Consider the following 27,110-nt stretch of genomic DNA (forward strand, 5'->3'; position numbering starts at 1 on the left):
ACTTCCCATGACTCCTATGCAACAGCGTCATGAGAGTTAATGCTCTTAGAAGCACTCCGGGCCCCTGTCTAGCATTTGCAATTGTAAAAAGTGCTGTGATGCTTTTCTTTTCTACCAATGAAGAAACCTTATGTGAGCCAGCAAACTGCAAATAAAAAAACACTGTAAAGGAAAGAACACTTTTGAACCCCATCTTTGCTTCGGAACTAGTCTATGTGTCATGTTGCCTCTACTTTCGCTGCCTCAGGTGCTAAATGGAAGGGTCTTCAGCTAAGTACATGTGGCTTCTGGGTGACCACATTCTCTGTGGAGGGGACCAAGGGCAGGGTTTTGGAGGGTACAGGGGAAAGCAACCTGAATAAGGGCATCATTGGCCGAAACACCCCCTATTTGAAAACTGATGAAGCACCAGAAAGAAGGGAGCTGAGCTGTTAGCAAATACAAATGGACAGCATAACGTGGAAATGAAAACTGCTCACGTTTGGTGCCAGGCCAACAGCTGGCTCGGAGAGAGCTAGCCCTGAGGGCATCTGGGTATCCACAGACATCATTTGTCCCTGCACTCATCCACGTGCAATTCTCCCTCCTCGAAAAGAGCTGCTAAATCACATTCCAAGGCCTCGCTAGCATACCAAATCCCACATCTCATACAACAACAGAAGAAGGACACTATTAGCTGAAAGTATTGTGCCTTATTGATGAATGCCCTTAAAAACAACGACAAATTACGACGGGCTTCCGAATGGCTATTTTCTGAGTTCTCTGTTACTAGTGCATTATTTCGGTTATTGTCAACAGGACATGATTATAATTGGGATGTCGTACACAGTGTTGTTATTGATATACTCAGTAATTATAGGGCTGCATTCTCACATCTTGTAAAATGTAGGTATTATTTCTGACCCTGAGGACGCTGGGAGCAACTGATACTGGCACGATTTTTCTGGGGACTTTCACTCTTAAAACAAAGAAATGGCTTTGATGGCATCAGGAACAGCTCTGGAAGTCAGGAATCTTCATTCTTGAGACAATGGGATGACCAAGTCGCCAGCAGAGGTAGACTTGCAGTCCACGAAGGTAGCTGTACCTGGGGCAGGTGCGCCCCGGGGTCTTTGAGACCAGGGCAATTGCGGATGCTTCTGTTTGCCAAAGTAGGAAGGTCAAAAGGCTTAAAAATAGTCATCTCTTTTCATTGTATTTTCCTATTCTCTACTAGGAAGCAATACAAAAGAACTAACACAGGGCATAAAGACATGAATTCACACATACTGATGTTCCCCGAAGTGCTGGTAAAGAAACAGAAAAATTGAAAGCTACCTGGTCCATTCCTCAGATGGAATACTCTGGTTAAACATCTTCTTTTGAAAAAAGAAAACAGTAACATGACATGAAAAAAAGATGCTCAGTCAGATGAAGTAGAAAAGTCAGGAATACGTAACAATGCCATCTGAATTTTATGGTACAAATTCGGTATTTACCTAGAAAAATAGACTGAAGGAAAATAAACCAAAGTGCATTCATTTGTGGCTATGTCAGAGTGGTATGATTTAGGGGATTATGAAAATTCGTCATTTCACACTTTTCGGTGTTTCCAAACATTGTATGTACGTCTCCCATTTGAGAATGCTTTAGACATACCAAGTAATTAACAAACCTGATGACAGCTGAAATGATACTGCGGGCTCTAACATCTGCCACTTTTAAAGCTGGTCCCTGAGGGTCCCTCTGCCACGGAACTTCTGTGGACATCGCAGCTCCATACGAGGCACTTACCTGCGAAGGTGTCGTCACACTGATTTCCGGAACAAAGTTGTCCTCAAAGAAATTGATGATGTTCTCCTGCTGAAGTTCCTTTGTTGGAGTGACTTTGGGCAGAGGTGGGACAGGAGGCCCTTTCCTGGTCTACAAAACATCAGAAACACAAGCAAACTAATTCAGCCAAAGACGGCACGCGAGATGTGCAGAAATGCCACGGAACAGTGCTGGGTGGACGTATTGGTCACTGACTGAAATTTAGATACGTGTACAGAAACAAGAACACCTGATTGAGCAGAGAATGCTATCTCCCTTGGTGGCTCTCTGAGCACCGACAAGCAAGGGCCCCGTGAGAAATACTCCGGCAATGCCACTCCATTCATCTCAACACAAGCGCTACACGCAGGGCCAGGTGCCTATGCCTCTAAAGTTAAAACTAAGGCAACACCTTTTATGGAGTCAACTGAAAAGGATTTCTCATTTCAGCAATAAATTGGAACTTGAACACTAACATCAGGAAAGTTTGTCACTGGAATCACTGAGACCGCCCATAGGTAGCACACATTGCACTCCCCACGTGTTTTCAGGAGTAAGAACTTGACAGAACTATTCCCTGGATCTTCTCACGACTTGCCTTACTTTCAAAGCCTGCACCGCACTGGAGACTTTGAGTCTTCCTGTAGGAACTTCATCTTCACCCAAAGTGGGGAAGACGAAGGCGGCCATGGTTCTCTGTATTTACCTTTTCTAATCTTTCCGGTTTCCCCCAATCATTTCTTCTAGACGCTTTTGTTGAGCTCGTGCGCCACACACTGTGGGTAGTACCCAGACTATGAAATGGCGTATAAACATCACGGCTTTCTTGGCCATACTTGACCCAAGGGTAACCGAAAGTGCTGGAGGAAGGGAGGTCCTAGCAGAAGGCAGGACCGATCAGAGCCTTCTGAAAGCGAGAGGTGGGAGGAGAGGAGGGCATGGAAGGAAGCTGAGGTTGTGGAGAGAGGTCTCAACACACTCAAACGTAGGGTGTGTGAGGATGTAGGGCTCCAAACTGGAAAAACAGCTTGATTCCTTAGTGGCCATCACAATGCCGACAGCCTTGAAGTCTCCCCAACTGGAAACTCCTTTTGATGCCCCAGGACCCTGGGACTATCCCAGACAGGGGTCCTCACGCCGAGTTCTTTCATTTGTCCCAATGTACTTGACCTCTTCCTACCTGTGAAGGTGACCTAGGCCTTGCTGGTGCAGGAGACGCAGGTGCCAGCGTGTGATTGGGACTAGCTGTTGGGCTCGGGATGGGCGAAGGCTCCTCGGGCGGCGATGGGGTCTTTGCGATGCGGAGAGGACCAGAATCGCTGGATGAACAAACACATGAGAGTCAGCAATGGTCCGTCTAAAGAACAGCACTTACGTTTCAGGGGTCCTTCAGCCCAAAGGAATCCTGAGGCACAATAGGTTTTGGCTCTCGTTTAGCCCCCTTCTAGGTTAATTCTGGCTGTTATGTACAGTATTTATTATTCACTGGATGCCAGACCCCATTCGTAATACATCATCTCTAACCTCACAACACCCAGGCCTTGCTGTCCCCACGTAAAGCGGGGCACAGAGAGGTTAAAAACCCCTGAAGTCACTCAGCATTTTGCTGGCTCTGAATTCAGGCCTTGGGAATGCAAACCCCTTGTTCTCTCCACTGTGCCAAACAGGCTCTGCAAGAATCTTCCAAAGAGAAGCTGAATTAGCTGAGCCACTTTCAACTTTTGATTTCCTTCAGAATGTTACTAGGTCGTAATCGATAGAAAAACCCACCGTGAAAATGATAAATTTTACGTTAAAGGCATCCTCAGGATAGCGCTGAGTAGGATTTTATGAGTCTTTTCTGATAACATTTGGAAACAAATTCGTTACTTGTTCCCCTTTCTACACCTTGTAAAACAATGACTGCACTCAGACACCTTGACAGGCACGAACGAATTATGTGAAGGCAGAGTGTCAGCAATGTTTCCTGAGAACCCACCGCATCCCCGGCACTGGGCCAGAGGCGTGGGACCAGCTCAAAGGTGATGAACGGGAGGAGGGCACTTGGGACACATCCTATTCTCTAAGACCTTCTAACGTCTACAGATTGAGGGAACAGCGTCTCTACCCCAAAATAAACTAGCGCATACACCACAGCATGATCTACATATTCAAGGGAGTGAGTCCTGCGGGGAACACGGATGGGCCACATGATTGAGACTACGTGCCAGCAATCATGTCCTCTGTCGGGAAGCGCGGATCCAATCTACACTCAACAGGGAGCCCACTGAGCTCACTCACCACCTCGTTCTGCGGAGGAATGTTGAAAAAACCAAAGGAACATTTGGTAAGTGGCAATGGCCTCACTCTGTCTTCATTTTATCTGATTCAGCAACACTGAAGTGTTCAGACACGTTTGTTTCACGTCTCTACGAGGGAGGACCCCCTAAGTTTTTCACGTGCTTTACAGCCAAAACACCCAATGTCATTGCGACGTTCCTCTTATAACTTCCTCTTTGTTCCAAGTTCATGCTGAGATACTATATTGGAAACAGTGCTTCCTTCCACTCCTTTCATGTGTTCTTGTAGGGAATGTTCTTTCCCTTCGAAGGATAAGAGATCCTAAATGCTCACTTGGGATAGCAGCTGTAGCAGAGACTATTATGAGGATGGCTAATACAAAGAGTATCATTTAAGAAAATTAGCTCTCTACAGAGAAATCCAAACACTAACATGGGTAGGAGTGTGTGTTTTTATAAAGGTATATGTAGGACTCAATATGATGATTGATGTCGAAATTGCAAATAGAGAATGTCAGGACTGCATATTACCTTACAAGCCATTTAGTTCAACACCATCTTTTTTTTTCTGTTGATTAAAAAAAATTAGATCTTCACCCAAAGGATTAATGGACTCACTCAAGGAAGGCAAAGCCTGTTAACTGCAGGATCACAAACCTGAAAGCTGGGTCTTCTGATTTCCAGCCCAAGGCTCACGAGCCTGCCTTCCTTGAACATATGATGCCTGAGAAGGATCGGTGTATTTGACCGACTGACTCACAGAATCAACGTGCGACAGGACCAAAACAATGCAGCATTTGCAAGGTCAAGTCAGGAGGTAAGATGCTGGTGAGGTGTCAATTACTTCCCAAAATGGATTCATTGAAGATCCAGCACTGACAGTAAGCATAAGGACTAAGTGCTGGGAGTTTAGGAATTCCTTTCTTCTCCAAAGAAAGTAACAGGTGCACAACCAGAAATTACGTGTTAAAAATGTATACCCTGGCCGACAGGTCCCATGGAAAATGGAGACAGGCAGATAGTCAATTCTACGGTGACAATGGCCAAAGCCCACAGTGAGTAAATCTAAAGGCTAAAGGTTAAGGTGAACACAGAACAGAGGCTGACAGTGGAAAGACTCCTTAGTGTTAGAGTTTTCTAAAAGGATTAAAATAGCATGGGCTGGTGCAGACTGCAGAAATTGTGACAAGCACTGCATGACCTTGGGTCTGAAGAACACGGCCTACCTGGGAGCTCCTTGAATGGTGAAGGCCTTGTCAGCGTGCTGGTCGCCCAGCTTCGTCATCACTTCGTACAATTTGTGGCAAAGCTAAAGGGATGGAGACCATTGGTCTGTTAGCTGTAAGTCATTCTGGTGCCGATTCAGGCTACTGCCCTAAGAGAGGAGGAAGCGTTTACTGAAAAACTGAGAACCTTAACGACGATAGGGATGGCCTCAGGATACCTTTAAATTCTGCAAATGGACAATCTAAAACTCATATCAAGGGGCGCCTGGGTGGCTCAGTCGGTTGAGTGTCCGGCTTCAGCTCAGGTCATGATCTCGAGGTTCATGAGTTCAAGCCCGGCGTCAGGCTTTGCGCTGACAATGTGGAGCCTGCTTGAGAGTCTCCCTCTTTCTCTGCCCCTCCCCTGCTCTTTCTCTCTCTCTTTCAAACTAAATACATAAAAATTAAAAAAAAAAAAAACTTATGTCAAAACTGAAAGGCCACAAACACAAATAAACCTTTAAAAAACCAAAATACATTTCTCAACCAGAGTACAGAATGGAAAACAAACCCTTATTGTTTCTGCTGACTCTACTAGAGATAAAGTCGTACGACCACCCTGCTGAACTAAGACAATATTAGTTGACGACAGGACTGCTGACTGAATGCTCAGATACCAATTTTTCCTCAGCCTCAAAAAGTATCACTTTTAAACGCCAACTTTTAAAGCTGACTGGAAACAAAAACCAAACAAAACAAGACTGTGAGACTGTGACAGGGAGAAAAAGCATTTCGGAAGAGGAACGAAGACCGGCCAGGATTCCTGAGGGCCTGGAGGAATACTGGAGAAATACCACTGAGAGTAATAACACGCTATGAAAACAAACTCGCAAGTAAGTGACAATGCTACGCCATTTCATTTGCTTTCAGAAAAAAAAAAAAAGTTCACTTATTTTATGTTCCATAAGGAAAAATAATCGTTACTTACCACTGCTATTTCCTTATGAAACTTGGCCTCGAGGCTGGAAACATTTTTGAAAGTGTTGACATAAAACCCAACTCGTCTGCCATGTAGAGACACAAAGAGGAAAGAAGAATAGGGAAAGACCAGTCAGCAAAACTGCATTTGTAATGGCAATGAAATGCATTAGGAACAGGTTTCCTTTATATAATTGTGACTAACACTGGGCCACATCTGCTGGCCCACAGCACAATCTCTCCAAAGGCAGTGGACGTGTGGAGACAGTGGCTCTCACAACGTGGGGAACACCAGGACTGCATTTCAGATTCTGCAGGTCTCAGATAGGGGTGGAGGATGTGCATTTAAAAAAAAATTTTTTTTAAGTTTATTTATTTTTGAGAGAGAGAGATGCAGAGCGTGAGCAGGGGAGACAGAGAGAAATAGGGAGACACAGAATCTGAAGCAGGCTCCAGGCTCCGAGCTGTCAGCACAGAGCCCAGCACAGGGCTCAAACCCATGAACCGTGAGATCGGGACCTGAGCCAAAGTCCAAAGCTTTGGGCCACCCAGGCGCCCTAGGATTTGCATCTCCAACAGGCTCTAGGTAACACTGAGGCTGCTGCTCCTGCAGACAGAACACATTTGGAACCACTGCCCTAAGAGTCTGCTTATATTTTAGACGTGTGTCTTGTAAAGGGCTGGAGAGAGAGAAGCTTATCATTAATTTTTATGACATATACATACTATCATTTTGGATTCTGAAATGTGGTGGACAGGGAGAAATAGAAAACCTACCGATTAACTACAATTCCTCAGCTAAAGTAAGAGGGCCAAATAAAGACACAAGGTGTCCATTCACAGTATCTCAAACAGGTTTGTGAAGCAAAGCCAGGGGGTGGGACTTTTAGGTCCCTAATAGTAAGCACACCCGTCAACCCCGAGGGTTCAGCCCAGTACCTCCTGAATGGGCTCCCTTTGCTCTAAATGAGGACACTGCATTAATTCAATCTTTCTGAATCCATCTAATAAATTACTACTTTGATTTCATTCATGTTCTTGTTTCAATGACGTTCTCAAAAATAACTCCAGAATCCTGACTGGTTCATGAGATTCTAAATCCCAAGTAAGAACTTAGATGCCAGAAACATTAGACAGGCCAGATATATGGAATAAACATATACTCGGGGGGGGCGGGGAGGGAAGGTTGTAATAAGAATAATTTATTGTTTAATATATAATTTTGTTATTTAATAATAACTTATTACTGGGGAGTAAGAATGTGCCTGTACACAGGAGGGCCCCTCTTATTTCAACAATGACATGAAAGCATAGATAAAAGGGGACCTTCCTATTTAGCTGTGCCTTGTACTGAGCAAGATTCCAATAAGCCAAGTGGACGAATGTTCCATTATCACTAAAGCCAATAGAAAGAGCTGCCATGTAATAGACACCTTTATTTATTCCCTCACTTAATTCTTGTAACTACCTCCAGGGTAGTGAGCCTCATTTTACATCCAGGTCAGCCAAGACACAGACATACTAATTGTCCAAGGTCTCGTAATTAATAACCGGAGAACCTGTATTTGGATCCAAAAGGAGGAAAACCAATAGAAAAGCACGGACTGTGTGACAAGAAATTCTGCTTAAGTACGAGTATCATGATTTCTGTTCTCTCCAATGAATTAGGGTTTAGAATTTTAACAAGATAAAAGATAAAAACCCAATTTAGAGATTCAGAGATGAAATAATGGTTAAGTACCATGTGAAACTCCAGTAAGACTTACTTTTTCTACATCTTAACCTGTGCCTTAAGTTCCTACCGTGTTCCACTTAATTTTTTTTTTATTTTAGAAGACTAGTTTACTTGGGTTTCCTTCATCTTTTCAGCTTTATTGAGGTATAGCTGATAATTAAAATGGTGAGATATTTCAAGTGTACATTGTGGTGACCTGATTCACAATTGTGAATGGTTCCCCCATCTAGTTAAGTAACACAGCTCTCACTTCATAAATGTATCCTGTGTGTGTGAACATTTAACTTCTACACTCAGCACATTTCAATTATAGAGTATAGTGTCATCAGCTATAGTTACCATGTTTTACATTAGATCCTCAGACCTTACTCACAGCTAAAAGTGTATACCTTTTTACCAACCTCTCCCTATTTCCCCACCTCCTAGCCCCGGACATCCACTTTCCTACTTTCCATTTCTATGAATTTGCCTTCCCCCACCCAGATTCCACATACAAGGGATACCATGCAGTAGAATCACCTCGCACCCATCAGCATGGCTGTCATCAAAAAGACCAGATAACAAGTGTTAGCAAGGATGTGGAGAAAAGGGACCCCTTGTGTACTGTCGGTGGGAATGGAAATTGGTGCAGCCACTGGGGAAAACTCCTCAGAGAGGTAAAAATAGGACTACCATACAACCCAGTGATTCCACTTCTGGAGATATGTCTGAAGGAAATGAAACCAGGAACTCAAAGAGATACAGGCACTGCCCCATTCACTGCAGCGTTATTCATAAGAGCCAAGAGATGAAAACAATCCAAGTGTCTATCAACCGGGGAATGATTAAAGAAGGTGTGGGGTGCCTGGGTGGCTCAGTCAGTTAAGCGTCCACCTTCGGCTCAGGTCGTGATCTCGCGGTCCGTGAGTTCGAGCCCCGCGTTGGGCTCTGTGCTGACAGCTCAGAGCCTGGAGCCTGTTTCAGATTCTGTGTCTCCCTCTCTCTCTGGCCCTCCCCCGTTCATGCTCTGTCTCTCTCTGTCTCAAAAATAAATAAATGTTAAAAAAAAATTAAAATAAATAAATAAATAAAAAGAAGGTGTGACATGTATATACACACACACACGTATATGCATATATACATACAGGATACGTACACCTGCATATATATATATATATATATATATATATATATGCATATACATATACACACAGACATATATTGTGTATATTATTTCATATCAAAATAAAAATAGGTGAATTGAGAGACATAATCACTGTAGATACTAAACATTAAGTGGAACATACGTCTTTGTCCGGTTTGTTTCACTCAGCTTAATGCCCTCATGGTCCATCCATATTATCCCAAATGGCAGAATCTCCCCCCCCCTTTTTTTTTTTTGAAAGAGAGCATGAGTGAGCAAGGGAGGGGCAGAGGGAGAGAGCGAGCGAGCAAAACCTAAGCAGGCTCCATGCCCAGCGTGGAGCCTGACATGGGGCTTGATCTCATGACCATAAGATCATGACCTGAGCACTGAAATCAAGAGTTGGACGTTCATCCGACTGAGCCACCCAGGTGCCCCTCCTTTCTTATGGCTGAATAATATTCCATTGTGCGTGTGTGTGTATATGTGTGTCTGTGTGTATATATTGATAGGTGACAGATAAACAGACATATATTAATAAAGAAAATCCTGGCACAGGGTGTTTGGGAAATAGCAACTACTTGGGAGGGTCAGATCAGAAGCTTGGGAGATAAGAGCAGTGAGGCAGGCCTGTGCGCTGGGGCAGGGGATCTTCCCGACCGTGAAGTATGCGTTTATTTGCAGGCAGTGGTTATTTGCAGCCCCTAGCCATGTGTGGGACAGGGGAATGGAGAGGACCTGTGTTTGAGGAAGCTAACAAAGCAGCACCTGTACAGGAGGGGAGTCTGCAGGTGCACTGACAACACTGGGCAGAGGGTCCAGCTCACCGTATGTGGCAGAGAAGACTTCCGGCGGCACTGTAAGTGCCAACTCAGGACCCCCATCAACCGGTCATTCCTCATACCTCCCGTCATTCAATTGCTCAACGAAGGGCCTATCTACTCTGGGTTCATGTCTAGGGGTGGGCTCCGGGGGCTCCAGGAACACACAGTCCACTTACAGGAGTCCCCGAGGGGAGGATTCATGAACACACACTTCACCCACCCTGGTGAGTGAAAGACGCAGAATGCCAATGTTAAAGTTACCACGAGAGGCCATACACAACTGAATACCAAAAATGAGTAGGTTCAGACAGAAACAGCTACAGGAACTGAGAAGATGGGGGAATTGACAGGCCCTGTGCCAGCTGCGAACGTCTGCTTGAGAGGATCAACTTGGGCTGGCCCGAAGGAGGGTCAGATTTAAATAGACGGCAGGCGCAGATGGATGGGGGAGGGGGTGTAGCTGAAGTTCATTGGCGGGGACTGCTTTGTTTTCATTGATTTTTCACTATGACGAACAAAACCCTAACGATGACCTACGAATTAAAACTCGGTGCATGGCTCGACTATTTCCTTAGAATAAGTGCCTTGAGTGCAAACGCTGTGTGAGAGGCACAGACCACAGAGGCTCTGGTGTGCACTTCCAAGCTGCCCCCACGGGGGTGGGGTCCTTCTACTTCCTTGACGTTCAGTGCGAAGTTGCACAAAACCTTCGGGAATATGATGGGCGAAGAGTTTGCACCCGGCTGCCTTTTATAGTTATATTCCTTCAATTAAAGTTAATACTTTTTTCTTCATTTACTTAATAGCCGTTTATATTTCTTCTTTTGCGAGTAACCTATTCATTTTTTATGTTCATTTCTTAGTGCTCCCCCCCCTTTTATTTAGAAGGTTAACTGCTATTAAACATAGTGATTCTTAGAGACATTAAGCAAAAAAACAAGAATTCCCGTTCTTCTACCTGTTAGTTTTGCTGTCTGATATATAGCGTATCTTGTTTATATCAATTATTATTTAGAGAAATAAGTGGTGTGGTGCCAGAAAGAAATAAAGACCTTGTTTAACATGACTAAACAGATATCAAATGATTTTCTAATATTTTTGTGGCTCATTTTAGAATTTCGAAGTTAAGTCAACTAGGATGTGTTTAACTTAGAAAAAAATGTGTTGGACATTTTTGATGTAATTCGTCATATAAGGGTTTTCTTCAAGTTATGAAATTGGAGACTCTTTCAAAGTAGGGCCTGCCTGTAAGCAGGTCACTACTACAGGCCTAGCACCTGATACGGCACCAGGGCAGAGCAGGTGTGCAAGTAAATATTCAATGAATGAACGAATGAGCCAACAAACGTGGCACTCATTCCACTGGAAGGGCATATGCTGACTGTTGCCCTTGGCTTGTAAAAACCTGATGTCACCAGCAGGGAACCAGACATCCACAGAGTACTGCTTTTACGTGTTTGCGAGGTATTCCACACGCTCTTCATAAACAAGGGACTAAGACATTACCATGTCCCCGAAGGACTCCTCTGAAGCATTCTCAGGCCCCTTCAGGTTAGCTCTCAAGCCCCACTTAATTTCTTTATTAAGATGGTTTTTTCTTCTTGGAAACAACGGGAAGGATTGTCAGCTGAGCTGTCACAGCAGTGCAGGCCAGGACACTCCCCTCAGCACTTCCCTCAGGGAAATCTGCAGGGGTGGGGCTGGGCGGGGGGGTCACTGCGACCCCCTCACCACAACCCCCTGCAATGGAAGAAGCATCCTGTGCCATCCGTCACTTACCAGGGGGGTGGAGTGGGAGAGCGAAGAACTTTCTCCTAGCTGGCCCCTGCTCCTCTGGGCCCCTGACACTCCCTCCTCTGAGATTCATGCCGCACGTATTCGGCCCTGTACGGCTCATCTACCAACCCCCAGGCCACCACCCCACTGACTGTCCACAGCGCACATCTCCTGATTCCCTTCGCTCTCCTTCACCGAATCCTAACACGAACACAGCAGACCTCGACATCCGACTCTTAAACCAAGAAACAAACTCGTAACTCACATGCTTATTCAAATAAATTCTGCTGCGGATCCTGGGTCTGGCCATCCATGGCTCACAACTGATAGGAGACAATCAAGAGGCCTGCTCCCTAACCTAATTTCCTAGACCACAAGATCCTTCATTCATTCACTTCTGTTCCACTTGTTGATTTTTTTCTTAATCTCTCTGAGATCAGTGCCCCTTTCCTTCCAGGTTGTCGTCCCCCTCAGGCTCGGCATCTTGCTTTCTCAAGCTCGGGCCCTGTGGCATACCTCTCACCACTGGCTGGTCGCTGTGCCAACACCTCGTCTTTATCCCCCTGTCCCCTACTGGCTCCAGAAATCCCCAGTCCTAAATCATCCCAACCTGTGCCGCTGCCACTGTCGGCTTCTCAAAATGATACCAGTTATTTCAAATTAATTTTTTAACGCTTATTTATTTTTGAGAGAGAGACAGAGGGTGGGGGAATCGGAAGCAGGCTCCAGGCTCCAGCACGGAACCCAATACGGGGCTCAAACCCATGAACCGCAAGATCATGACTTGAGCCAAAACCGGACACTTAACTGACCGAGCCCCTCAAAGTGATACCGGTTAATTTTAGAAGGCTTCCCCTGCCCACTCCTCCCCCTGTATCTGCTACCACTATTCCTCAGGCCCAGCATAGTCAAGATCCTCAAATAAGAAATGATATCCTTCTACATCATCAACCATGGTGTCTCCAATGGCTGCAGTCAGGTTTCTGACCCCGCCATCAGCTGGAGCCTGTCTAGAGGCTCACCAAGACAATACACCCTTAGTCTCCTCTGCTTGACCTCCGTTTTGCCAATTATTCTCCTGGCACGCCTTCACTTTTAAAACTCTCGCCATTCTTGGGCTTTTTAAGATACTACTCTCCCGGGCCTCCTCCTACATCTGTGATCATTCCTTCTCAGGGACTTCTGCACTTTCCTTAAATAGCGGAGCTCTCATTCCTCAACCCACCATAGCAGGGAGGCCGGAAGACACAAATAACTGCAATTTCAAGGTGGAGTAATATGGCTGGGAAGAAAACATATGTATAATAAGACAATTTTATGAACTAAGCTTTATTTATGAAAGCCTGCGTACGGTCTCATTTTACATAAGGAGAAGTCCTAAATGCAGACAATCAGGATTTACAGGCAACACCACAGAAGTGTTTTTAAGTGCCAGCTTCAGGATGTATAAACGCAACGATCTTCAGCAAAGTGTTTAACCAGTATGATCCCGAGCTTCCTCGTTCGTGAGGTGGGGATATATGCAATTGTGACGATTGAGGTTATGTGTGTAAAGTGAATAAACTGATACCTGGAAAATACAAAGTATTCAACAATAATGAGCGCTCTCTTCTCCTCTCGTATAAACACAGTACACACAATTACTGCGGTTGAATAATGTAGGTCTAGTCAAAAACCATGGTATATATAAAGAGTATATACAAAGGCCCAAGCTAGGATTGGATCAAAGGGCAGGACCTGACTGACGTAAAAAGGAAAAACCCTTGAGTGCGGAAATAAGTCACAGTGGATTAAAAAGCACTGAAGCAGGGCACTGGGGTGGCTCGGTTGAGCTTCCAACTTTAGCTCAGGTCATGATCTCACGGTTCGTGAGTTCGAGCCCCACATTGGGCTCGCTGCTGTCAGCACAGAGCCCGCTTCAGATCCTCAGTCCCCCTCTTTCTCTGCCCCTCCCCCACTCACACTCTCTCAAAAATGAATAAACATTTAAAAACAAAGAGCACTGAAGTATTTATATTGTATATGGCAGATAAGGGGAATGGCTTCTCTCCAAAACTTGTCCTTCAAATATTCCCATTGTGTTTAAGTTCCTCTAAAGTCTTTCATATTACAAGATACTCTGACAATTCCTTATTTTGAATGACCAAATACTATCTGGGGAAGACACATAAGCCTGAAACCTCATCAGTCAATGCTAGTTTAGGATGCTTATCGAGAACATTAAGAAGAAATATTTTTGTTCCATACCCAATACGTATTAAGGCAAATAATACCCACCTTTGGGGAATTTTGGCAATTTTCCTGGGAGTATTATCTCATAACTGGAAGTGTTGAGCGTTGTGGTACCTAAGTTCTCATAAAGATCAGTTTAAAAAGCAATTGGGTAAGTAATGACATTTGAGATCACAAAAATTCCTTTAGAGGGGAAATGAACAGGAGAACTGTTTAAATTGTATGCAAATCACAACTGGTGTTGGGGATGTTGAGGAAGATGATAAGCTGGGGAGAACTCCTGGCTGACATTTCATGAGTCAGCCTTGATGAGGACAAAGACATGGGTGCCAACGATGTGCATAAAGATTTTGGATACAAGGTTTTTTTGAAATATAAGAATGAAAAAATATACTTCTTAAAAAACCCATAATTTCATATGATTTGTGACTTTATCTTCTTTTTAAAATTTGAGAGAGAGAGAGAAAAAAAGCACAAGCAGGGGAGAGAGGCAGAGGGGCAAAGGGAGAGAGAAAGACTCTCAACCAGGCTCTGCACTGAGCATGGGGTTCAGTCCCACAACTCTGGGATCATGACCTGACCCAAAATCAAGAGTCGGACACACAACTGGCTGAGCCACCCAGGTGCCCCTATAATTTGTGGTTTTAAATAGGCACGAATGACTCCATGAAAGTTATGAATAGATATTTGCCTCAACAGGAGGGTGATGAGGGGATGGGTGGTGGCAATGAGAATACGGAGGCAGAGACCAATCCAGAAGACCACAGAGAAAGGATAAATTGATTCCTTTGATGGTCCTCTGGCTTCCCATAGTTAATGACGCCAAAGCTTTGAGGTGGGGAGCCCAAGAATGACAGTACCAAAAAGAGAAATGCAGGTGTGGAAAGAATGAGTAAATTCAGATGAGCGAGGAGTTAATTTCACACATGTTGAACCTTGGGTTATGGCTGGACATTGAAGTGGGATGCCTTACAGGCTGATTCTTGAGTGAACTGGCCGAAATTTCCTCTAGTTATTTCAAAAATAAACACGGAGTGGACACAAACACGGACAAACTCCACTCTAGACCCTCAAAACGCTTACAGTTTTAAAGGATAAGTAGGACTTCCAGAATTTTTAGATAGGAAGGTTTTGAGGATGCCAGTCTGGTTGGAAACCGGGCCAGAGGATTTGTCTTAAAGCAATGTTGCATAGCAAGTGCAAATGTGTTTATATGGCATGGTCACATGAGGTGCCGATGGAAATTGAGAGGCGGAAGTCCCCACTGCATCCAACAGCTTCTTGGTTCTACCATTGACGGGGAAAAATAAGACAAGGGATGGAAAATGCACTTAATGCCATGAGAAATGCAGAGTAACCATAAAAGAAAAATATTTAGTGCTTAAAATGGGAATGCAGTTCAGGTTAAAAAGGTCAGAGCTGAAAGCACAGGGTTTGGCATCCAAGCCTGAAGACCAGATGACCTCTGGGGATCAAGGGAGTTCTGCCAAGAGCTAATGGGGTATCCTTGTAAATTTCAAAGTTAAGGGCAATTCTCCTGTTGCCTCTTTCTGAGATGGGAGACTCCACTTGAGAAATATATCAAGGTCTAAAAACTGTGTCATCAATATAGCAGCTGCTAGCTTCGTGTGGCTATTTAAATTTAAATGAGTCAAAGCAAAATAAATTAAAAACTCACTTCCTCACACCATACGAGCCATATTCCAAGAGTTCAACAGCCAGCCACGTGTGGCAGGCAGCTACCATTCTGAAAAGCACAGATATATAGATACATAGAACGTTTTGCCAGGTTCGATGGCCCTGAAGCATCACAAACAATAAAGATAAGAGAAGGGATATCGCCTCTTCTCGATCTTCTAAATGGGACACGTACACCCTGCACAGAAACTTTACCTTGACCATAACGATGGTAACTCCTCTTGTAAGTCAACGTTAAACTCTTCAAATACTTTCTGTGCTTTCTGAAATTCCTCTTCTGCCTAGAAAGGACACATTGACACGTGTTTACGCTAAAAAAAAAAGTCTCACTGAAACACAAGCCACTGTTATGTACAACAACAGCACTAAACATAAAATAGGAATAGCTTTATGGCATCCAAGAAACATTTTGAGAAGGACAGAAATTTGTCTGGTTATAATCCACAAAACCGTTTCCGATAAGAAACACGAAGTCTTACTGAGACACAGAAACTGACTCAATTACAATGGGTGCTTTTGTAATCTGGCAGATCCATTCATGCCACAAAACGGGTTAACTGTCACATGCACTGCTCTGCTCTGGATACTGCACACGGATGCTTCCCAAAGAGCTCCCAGTCTACCGGGAAGTGAAAATAATTACAAGATAGTGTTGCAGAGCATGCTATTGGGGAAGATGGTATAGAAACAGAGAAGGTTCCACAGGGAAAGTGATATTCTAATGGACTCTTGAAGAATCAGCAAATGTTTGCTAAAGAAGGGGGTGGACAGACACTCCAATGCACGAAGGTGGCGTTCCCTAGTAGCCAGAACCCTAGCTTACCAATTGTGGAAACTTGGGAGGCTGTTTTCACTTTCTTCACCTTGGATACCTCATTGATAAAATGGGAGATGGTGATGCCTCCTTCACAGCTATTGTGACTATTAAGAAAAGACAATGTGGATGATCATGGTGCCTGGCATCTATGGGGTTGTGCACGAAGCAGAGCTCTTATCATGGCCGCTCGGGAACTGAGGTGTGGGTCACGGGGGCTCTAGCTTAGGATATGCATAGGGAGGAAGCAGAGGGGAAAGAAAATTTGAAAGTTGAGTAGGATGAACAACCACCAAGTTGTGCAGGGCTCGTACGCCTGCTAAGGAACTTAGATTTGCTTTCTACAGGCAATGGCAATGGCAGCCATTAAAAGACAAGCAGTGGGGAAACAGATCTAGAGATGTGAGGCAGAAAGACTATTCAGACAGCTGTGTGTAGGCAGACAGGAGGAGGCAAGACTGGGAGCAAAGCGAGTAGTTACCAGGTGTCAGTTAGTTGGTGTCTGTAAGTAATGGGCATACGGAGTAAAAGCTGCGGAAATGGGTTTTCTACAAGAAAATGAATCAGTTCCACAAATCTAGCCCATAGCTGGGCTCTCTGACAATCACAGGTTATATCTTAGCATTTCAAATTTGGTTTTCTCTCTGAATCTGCCTTTTAGCTTCAACTACGGACTACAAACACAGAAGGAAGTGTGGGAACACGTTACTTTCACTGACCCTGCAGGATTGTTGGGGGCCAAGGTTTATTTTGATCAAAATGTAGGAGTCAGTGTCAGCCACGTGTACTCTATGGTAACATGCAGAACCTTATTTTTTACTTAAGAATTATGGAAAGCAGCCCGTAGGTACCATGATGCAGTTGAAATTCTGTCCTGTTTCCAATCTCCTTCAAAAAGGAAATACAAGCATACCTCGGTTGTTTTGTGTGTGTGTGTGTGTGTGTGTGTGTGTGTGTGTGTGTGCGCGCGCGCTTTACCTTACAGTAATGTGCAGATAACTGACATTTTTGCAAATTGAAGGTCTGTGGCAACCCAGCACCAAGCAAGTCTACAGGTGCCATTTTTCCAACAGCACTTGTTCACTTCATGTCCCTGTGTCACATTCAGGTAATTCTTGCAATATGTAGGCATCTTCATTATTATTACATCTGTTATGGTGATCTGGGATCAGTGATTATGATTCACTGAAAGCTCAGGTAATGGTTAGCATTTTTTTAGCAATAAAGTGTTTTTAGTTAAGATACGCACGCTGTGTTTTTAATCATAATGCTATTGCACACTTAACAGACTACAGTATAGCGTAAACATAACCTTTGTTTGCACCGGGAAACTAAAACATGCATCTGATTGCTTTACTGCAATATTTGCTTTATTGCAGTGGTCGGGAACTGAACCCACAAGATCTTTGAGGTATGCTTGTATTTAATTTTGCTCTCTCAGCCTTCACATCGATCTCTTAGGTGTTCAAAATGATCTGATACTTATCTAGCTGTGTTTGTGGGACAAGGCAAGCTTAGGGTCCCCCTACTCCTCCACCATATTGACTCCTCCCAATCTGCTTGTATTCAATCTTAAAAAGAGAAACTGTCAGAAGTCATAGAACGTAGAGAGTGGTGTCAATGGTGGGATCAATCCTTACCTTAGAGATTCGACTTTCATCCTTCCTCTTGGAGCTCTGCAAAGCTTCTAGATGGTGGCGAGCGCTGTCATAGTCCACCAGCTTCCTGCTGCGTTTTGCAATGCGATTCTGCCAACAAGGAAATACATACAAATAAGGAAAAGGCGTGGTCATAGAGTCTCTTTTTGACTGTTGAAATGTTTTCCTTGTCCAGAGTAACCAAATATCTTGACTAGAGATTGAAGTGAGCCAGAATTTCAGCAGACAAATGATACCTGGAAATTCTCCAAAATACACCTCCAATTCTTATGTAAAACCATTTATGTAAAAACCATTAGGTAAATATCTTCCCTTTTGATAGTAATTAGGCTGGTCAGTTGAGGGTAGAATGTACAGTCAAAAATCAGAAAATTTCCAGAACTGGTTGAGGAGAGCAGTAAACCTATACTGTCTTTTAGCCTCTCCTCTAAATCGTGAAGTGTTCCACTTTGAAGATCATGGAAAACTATGTTAGCATTTGTTTTTACACTTCTTTTTTTTTTCCATGTTTCTTTTTGAGTCAGAGAGAGCGCGAGCAGGGGAGGGGCAGAGAGAGAGAGGGAGACACAGAATCCGAAGCAGGCTCCAGGCTCTGAGCTGTCAGCACAGAGCCCAGTTTGGGGCTCGAGCCCACAAACCGTGAGATCATGACCTGAGCCGAAGTCAGACGCTTAACCGACTGAGCTACCCAAGCGCCCCTGGTTTTACAATTCAAATAACACTCACACCAACAGCAATTCTATAAAACGGATTTACTTCCTAAAAAATCCTTCTTCCTAGAAGTATTCCCCAATCCTTTTGTTCATTAGAATCACCCGAGGAGCTTTAAAAATACGTTGATTCCTAGAGACTCCCACTTCCATTTAGGATACAGACAACTGCAACAAATGTCACTCTCACACCGACAAGAAAAAATGTGGATCATCTATAAAAGGGTAACTCTCATTGATTGTATCAGAGACCTAAGGTCACAAGGCAACAAAGTAATCTGAATTCTTTTATTCAGGAAGAGGGAAAATCCATCCGAGAAGAGATAAGCCAACAGACCATTTGTGCCAACACACCAGGGTACAGGTAACAGCTGTGGCTACCATACAAGTGGACATGAGGAGGTCAGCTAAAATTTCAACAAACTGTTAAAGGCCTAATGTGGGGTAAGGTATCACTTTGGAAAGCTGGGTGGCCAAGGCACGAGGGCAAATTGCACTCAGGGGTAAGTTCTTTCCTTGGGCCTCCCTTGGATGCTGTGAAAAAGTCTGGGAACACGACACTCCCTTGCAGTGCAGGTGAGAATGAGATGAGCTATGGTTACACAGCGTGGGCACCAAACCACGCCTGTGTCAATGGACATTTTTCTCTTACAAGGCAAAAGCTTTAAGTGGCTTAAGGAGGGAGCGAGAAATCCTCCTACTCACAGACCCCAGGCAGAGATCCACTGCTTGATGGTGAAGAGCAGAAGCAAAACCAGTCTGGCCTTGGGGGAGAGGGGGCGGTGATGGAAACCCCTCTGTCCCCTACGCTACATGCAAAGAACACTGTTCCACAAAGAAGGGTAAATGAAAAAGTCCCTACTCATTCGGGGGAGGGGCATAAACCTTCTGGGGCCCAGAGTCTGACCCCTTTAAGACGCAGAGGTCTGTTCCCACTCGGGCAGGGGCAGGAAACTGCTCAAAACCAACCAGAGGGAAAAAAACCAAACAGATGAACATGAGGGAAGGGAGACAAACATAATATAAAAACAGGGAAGGACACAACAGAAGAGACTCATAAATGTGGAGAACAAACTGAGGGTTACTGGAGGGGTTGTGGGAGGGGGAATGGGCTAAATGGGTGAGGGGCACTAAGGAATCTACTCCTGAAATCATTGTTGCACTATATGCTAACTGATTTGGATGTAAATTTTTAAAAAATTGAAAAAAAAATTAAAAAAAAAAACCAACCACAGATATGAGGCTGACTTTGCTTCAGACAGGCTAAGAAAGCATACCAGAAGACAGCCTTGCCCCCATGATAAGTCCAACGCTCAATAACAAGCAATAGCTGCCTCCCACTGGTGGGAGAGCAAATATATATGGGGGGCCCCCTTCTGCAATACAAGCATACAAGGAACCAAAATCTGATGGAAACAAGGACACTCAGAAAAATGATCTCGCATCCACGGGCCTGTCCATGTGGGCCAAAGGAGAGGCAAAAACCAGACCTCAACCCGAGTCTAAAAACATGACAGAGGTTAAGAGAGCAGAACAAGGCATTAGCAGCCCAAGTCTAGAGGAATGTGAAAGCCTTTGTGCACTGAAAGTAACAACAGTACCAACAAACCCAAACCACTTCAATTCATCAGATTGACTTGCATCCCCATGCTGCTGGCCTGACGAAAAGATAGGCCCATTTCAAGACATTAATGTTACTTCAGTCTTTACTATTCTACACATGATGCCTGGGATTCATTCTAAAATTATCACACACACACACACACACACACACACACACACACACATCCATGAGAAAAAAATAAAGCAATCCACAAACCAGACTCAGACATGATCCCTCAGACATGTTGGAAATACCAAACAAGAATCGAGTTGCAAAAGGAAGATAACAGACATAAGCAGAGGAATAATGTCTACAGAAATATGGGAACTTTAATAGTCAAATAAAAATCAAATGGAGGGGCACTTGGGTGGCTCAGTGGGTTAAGCATCCGACGTCAGCTCGGGTCATGATGGCACGGTTCGTGAGTTCGAGCCCTGTGTTGGGCTCTGTGCTGACAGCTCAGAGCCTGGAGCCTGTTTCAGATTCTGTGTGTCCCTCTCTCTCTCCCCCCTCACACTCTGTCTCTTTCTCTCTCTCAAAAATAAAATGAACGTTAAAAATAATTGAAAATATCTTTCTAAAAAAATCAAATGGAAATGCTAGAAGTAAAAAAAAAAAAAAAATGATACCAGAAAGGAAAAATGTCTTTGATAGGCCAATTGCTGTACTTTAGCCAAGAAAGAAGATTGCACTTGAAAATCCATCAAGAGAAATTATTCCCATTAAAACACAAAGAGAACTAAGAGTTGAAAATGTAACAGAATCAAGCATACAAGACCTGATATTAAATGGTCCAACACCGTATCAATGGATTTTCCAAAAGAGATGAGAGGGTAAGTCAGAAGAAATATCTGAGGAAATATTGGCTGAGAAATTTATATAATAATAAAGACATGAAAGGGCAGACCCAAGAAACTCACAAAACCCCAAGAAGGATAAACACCAAACAGTACACATCCAGACACTTGACAGCCAAACTGCTTAAAATCAAGGATAAAGAAGAGCAGAAAGAACAAGGCAAAGATTACAGCAGACTAATCCTGAGAAACTATGAAGCCAGAATACAATGAAATGACATTTTTAAAGTACAGAAAACAAAAGAAAAAGAAATCTGCCAACTCGGAGTTCTAGTCCCAGTAAAAATGCCTTCCGACAGTGAAAATGAAAAAGTCTTTTTCAGACAAACAAAAGCTGAAAGAACTCACTTTCGTTATGGGAATTTTAATACAAAGTAGAGCTATACAAAAAACAAACAAAAAAAACCCACAAAAAAACAAAACAAAAAAACATACCAGAAATTATAAAATTCAAGGTAAATATACATGATTTTGGTTTTTTACTTTTAATTGCTTGAAAAGGTAACTGATTATCTAGAGCATAAAAGGAAACAGAAAATATGTACCATGGGGTTTATAACATTTGTAAAGGAAAAACGTCTGATAATAACAGAGGACGGGAGGAAAGAACTGGAAATATATTCTCTATATGAAAGTGTTGTGAGAGTATTTGAAGTTAGACAGGAAAAGTTAAAGACGTGTTATAAATTGTAGAGCAACCACTAAAAAGTTACAGACGTATAACTAATAAGCAAATAATAAGCAAATTTAATTAGTCGAGGCAAGGCCCAGGCATCTGTCCTTTTTTAAAGAATTTTTTAAGTTTATTTATTGATTTTTAGAGAGAGAGAGAGAGAAAGAGAGAGAGGGTGAGGAGGGGCAGAGAGAGAGAGAATTGCGTGCAGGCCTTACACTATCAGCACAGAGCCTGATGCAGGGCTTGAACCCATGAATCGTGAGATCATGACCTGAGCCAAAACCAAGAGTCGGATGCTTAACCAACTGAGCCACCCAGGCACCCCTGTCCTTTTTAAAAAGATCCCTAGCAGTCCAGTTACAGCCAGTTAGTCCAATCTGAGAACTACAGCAGGAGGAGATCCTTAAAAACACTTTAAATTGTGCACGGAAGGAAGAAGAAAACAACAATAAAATTATGTTTGTGGCACACAAAACAGTCACAACGCACAGACCCTCAGCAACATCTAGTATGGGTGTTGTAGGGATTATTCCCACTTTACGTATAGAGGATTTTGAGGCGCACGGGATTAACTTCTAACGTTTCCAGAATTGCTCAGAAAGTCTCTGGCAAAGATGAATTAGATGTCAGTTCCCACCCTCCCCTACTCCTGCCCCAACCAGTGCCAGGGGCAGGGAGATGCCCGTGAGACCCGTAGGACACAATATCTAAGAAGGCCCTTACTCTCTGGGTCAAAAACGTGCAGAATCAGCAACCCAGAGCAGGTGCCTCCTTTTGGCTTGAACTCTAGTGCCCTCACCTGCCTCACCCAGTCCCCACCCTGCTCCTGACTCTTGGTTACTCCTCCTTCTAACTGCTCCCCTATTTCTCTGATGGACCCCATCATTCAACTACCACTCTATGCTATTCCTCTACACCCCCTTCGGGATTGGTGACAGGTGGGTTGGGGCAGTTACTCTCATTTAGCTGCTTCCAATCCCTTTACCTTCTACACCTGCCACATCCAACTAGTGTTAGTAGTGGAAGGAATGGCTGACTCACACTGGCTTAAAGATATGCAATGAATGAGTCTAGGCAGCATGCAGTGATGCCCTTCAGTGAACTCTGGTGGACACAGTGTGCCTATGAGGTGACAGGGCTCATTATTTTTAGCAAACATCTAACTATTACCTTCAAGGGACCACTGGCCCTTGAAGCAATGGTCTTGTGAGACTCTACGTAATTCTGATAGAGCTCTGCTTTGTGGATATGTAGGGTAGGGATCGGGGTGGGGAACTCTTCTTTAGTATTTTCCAAGAAGCAAATCTTGATTCTTTGAAGATGAATGTGATTTTTAAAAGAGCCAAAATTCAATTACTTCTGAGCCTGAGAATAAGATGGAAGAGTACACTGGGTCATGTTTTTTGTTTTGTTTTTGTTTTTGTTTTTGCTCAAAAACAAGAAGCGATGACTCATTTTCTTATGTAACTTAGAAGTCAACTACAGAGCAGGGCTTACCAAGGTAGAAGTGACTGTTTTAAAGGCCACCCCTCAGTTTTGTGCTGGAAATACAAATCAATCTTATTTCCTTACCTATCTGGTATTTGAAAACCTTGAAAAAAAGAAGTCTCATAAGTGAGGGTCGAGTTCATTCACGTTGGCTTTTATATAGAACGTGATACAATTCTTATGTCACCATCCAGTGGCAAATTTCATTAAATAAATTCACTAGTTTGATGGCAAATTGTTTAATTAGATGGTTCAATTGAATTTTTTTCAGATTTCCCACTGCACGCTCACCTTATAGAGTAAAAAATTTAATTTACTGTATTTTTCAAAAATTTCGATAATAACCCCAATTTGGATTCACTTTGGCTCACTGCCATAAATGTATGTTTAGGTGCTTCTGCGTGGCTGCCAAGACAGAATCTAAACTCCATTTTACAATAACTGCTCAGAGCTGTAAGCCTGCCTGCATTGATGACAAACTGGCTCTTATTCTAGGATTGATTTCAGATGTCAGTGCTGCATAATAAGAACTATAATACTGGGTGCCCTGCCAATCACAGTTGGAAAAATCAAATATCATTCCCTCATGAATGGTACTTCATAGCCCTTGCTGGTGAGCTGCAGTAAATATTTGGAAATTTGCCTGACGTTTTAACTACACTTGGCCTGTTTGCTTTCAATGGAAGTCAAGGAAGTCAATTGTGTTCCATGCTCTGAAAATTCTCTACTCGGTATTTTTAATCATCAGCCTCCTTTCATTCAATAACCCATTCATTACATAATCATTCAGCACTAACGTGACAAAGTGACAGAGCCTACATCCGCTTCTACCTTCCATTCAGTGAACAAAGACACAGAGAATAGCTTAAGTGTATCTTCACAGAAAACAGTCTTTCAAATATGAGAAGCAGCTACCCTGTCTACGCTCTAATTCCAGACAGTTTCCTTTCCTATTGAAATGCAATTTCCTCAACTCTTTGTCATATGAAATGGTTTCATAATTATCTATCTTGGTTGAAACCCTATGTGTATGGTATGATATTCTAAATGTAACCTCAGAGAAAGAGAAAGAGTGATTCTTTCAGCCTCTTTGCATGATGCAGGCAACACCAAGGCATGTATTTCACTTATTTTCAAGACATCCAGGTAGATGATATTATTCCCAAATCTCTAGTGTAAAGATTGTTCAGTCACTGAAGGATCATCTTTCTGCATGGCCTCAACTATGGACCTCAAGAACTGCTTAATTAAAAGTTCTATTAAGTTCTTCATCTTTCTGACTTGGAACAAACTGAAAACACTAGCCAATGTCTTTTATAATGATTTTATTTTAATCTATGTTTCAATGCAGGTACTTCTGGGTGTATTTGTCTTATAAAATTATATGCTCCTAGGGTGGCTCAGTAGGTTAAGCATCCGACCTCGGCTCAGGTCATGATCTCACAATTCGTGGGCTCAAGCCCCGTGTCGGGCTCTGTGCTGACAGCTCAGAGCCTGGAGCCTGTTTCAGATTCTGTGTCTCCCTCTCTCTCTGCCCCTCCCATGCTCGTGCTCTGTCTCTCCCTCTCAAAAATAAATAAACACTAAAATTTTTTTAAATTATATGCTCCTAGAGAGTATGGCCAATTTCCAAATAACTATGACTGGCAAGTACCATAACTACTGAGATCCTCCACATTTTTTTGATGATACCAAGTTTTTGTTCCTGAAACGCAACAACTTTTTAAATGTGTTCTTCTCTGGTCAGTCACAGCCCCCATTTGCTTAGTTAAATCATACTATGAATGTTTAATATATGAATAATTTAGACTAGTTGCAAACTGCTTTGAAATTTTTGACTATGAGGTCAAAGTTTTCCCTTATCTTCTCCTGACATATTTGGAAGTGATTTTTATGGAGATTAAATTACCATGTAATATATGATATCCCGAAGTATGATAGGGATTCTGAGATTGTTTGCTCCACGAGTGTTATAAATTCCAAGACAAAATGTGACTGTCTACCAAATAATCTGAAGATATCCCAAGACACATTCTCTATAGGTTAGTGCATGCAGCCTCACAGAATTCTAAAATTTTTTCAGTTTAATTTTTACATTTCTCAGAAAACTTTCAAAAGCCAACCTATACCTTTTCATGAGGATACGGTCCTGCAATGGCTCAATAAAATGTCTTGCATATTATGATAACATAACTGAGAATCCATCATTTGGATTTGTTCTCTGTTACATTTTGCCACCAAGGCTAATGTACCTCATCTGATCCCCCTGAGGTTCTTGTCTGGTGCCCCTGTGTCCCAAAATAACACTTCGGATGTTGGCCAACTAGTTGTTAGGTATTCTGTGTGGGACCAAGGAAATTAACATCACTGATAGGTGTGCTGTTCTGGCCGAGAAGCTTCACTATGTTTCATGGCCATGGCTACAAAGCAGGCCAGGTAAAAGTGGACCTTCACATAAGAAATCACTGAATTAAGGCACTGCAGGTGGGTGGATGCAGGTTCATGGCTTCCTTCACACTAAAGGAAGGGCAGCACAAGGTTATCTTACTTGGTCTCTTACTTGAGCAGGAAAGACAATGGGGGGGTGGGGGTCGGGCAAATCTATTAATGCTACCATTTGCTATATACAGCCCTGAAGGTTTAAAAACCATGTCTACCTCCAGAGTTAATTCCAAATCTATGATGTTCAATCCTTCACTTATATATTTCCCTTTCAATGAATCCAAGTGTCAAATAAGACAAATGTTCTAGACAAGGTATTTTTAGATCCAGATGCTAATGCACTTGAAATGCTTGTATCTTAACAATTCAATTGGAAGCAGAAAATTTTAAGGAGAGAAAAAATATGCAGGTGTGTTACGAATAGTAAACACGGGAAGATCACATTTTTTTGCTCTCATGTTCACAATGAAGTTTTCTCCTTTCCTTGTGACCGCTGTTTATTCTAATGGAAATTCTTATCAAACGCTATGCAATAAAAAAGGTCTGAACATAAAGAAGATTGGAATTTTTGGTATCTGGTTTGCAATTTTATATCTAGAGTATTAAAAAGATGTCTGCAGAGAAATAAAAGTTGAAGCAGTCTGCCAAAGGGGAAAATGTCATTTCTGTAGCTACATTTCATTTCAAAACTGATAGGAACAGGATCACACGTCCATGCTTAAATGAATGAAAAGTTACCGTCTTTGATGTCAGCTTGAGGACTCTGAACTCCACTTATCCCTTACCTGTGTTTCTTTTTTTTTATTTTATTTTATTTTTTTAACGTTTATTTATTTTTGAGAGAGAGAGAGAGAAAGAGAGAGAGAAAGAGTGCACAAGTGGGGGTGGGGCAGAGAGAAAGAGGGAGACACAGAATTCAAAGCAAGCTCCAGGCTCTGAGCTGTCAGCACAAAGCTCCACGTAGGGCTCGAACTCACGAACCATGAGATCATGACCTGAGCCAAAGTCAGACGCTCAGCTGACTGAGCCACAGAGGCGCCCCTCCCTTGCCTGTGTTTCAATTAGTCCATGGAACCATTCAATTCCTCCCATTATAGACACAAAGTAAAATACCTTTATGTCAGGAAATTGGCCCAGATAGGTATCCAGTGTCAGCAAGGACCCATCCACTAGTTTCTGATGGAAGTCTTCCCACAGGACATCACATTTCTGAAAGAAAAA

General features: G+C 43.0%; 1 protein-coding gene across 2 annotated transcripts in view; it reads right to left on the bottom strand.

Moving 5' to 3' along the window:
- Nucleotides 1–27,110, bottom strand: part of AMPH (amphiphysin) — a 248,408-nt gene that overhangs the window by 71,782 nt on the left and 149,516 nt on the right. For both annotated transcript variants that reach the window (XM_027071625.2, XM_027071623.2), the window contains exons 5-11: nt 27,003–27,098; nt 18,096–18,203; nt 15,837–15,922; nt 6,264–6,339; nt 5,297–5,379; nt 2,972–3,110; nt 1,774–1,902 (exon numbers count right to left, since the gene is read on the bottom strand). In XM_027071625.2, coding sequence (XP_026927426.2) covers nt 1,774–1,902; nt 2,972–3,110; nt 5,297–5,379; nt 6,264–6,339; nt 15,837–15,922; nt 18,096–18,203; nt 27,003–27,098 — 717 coding nt within the window. The remainder of the gene's footprint in view (nt 1–1,773; nt 1,903–2,971; nt 3,111–5,296; nt 5,380–6,263; nt 6,340–15,836; nt 15,923–18,095; nt 18,204–27,002; nt 27,099–27,110) is intronic.

The sequence above is a fragment of the Acinonyx jubatus genome, chromosome A2 (assembly GCF_027475565.1).
Source record: "Acinonyx jubatus isolate Ajub_Pintada_27869175 chromosome A2, VMU_Ajub_asm_v1.0, whole genome shotgun sequence".
Taxonomy (NCBI): domain Eukaryota; kingdom Metazoa; phylum Chordata; class Mammalia; order Carnivora; family Felidae; genus Acinonyx; species Acinonyx jubatus.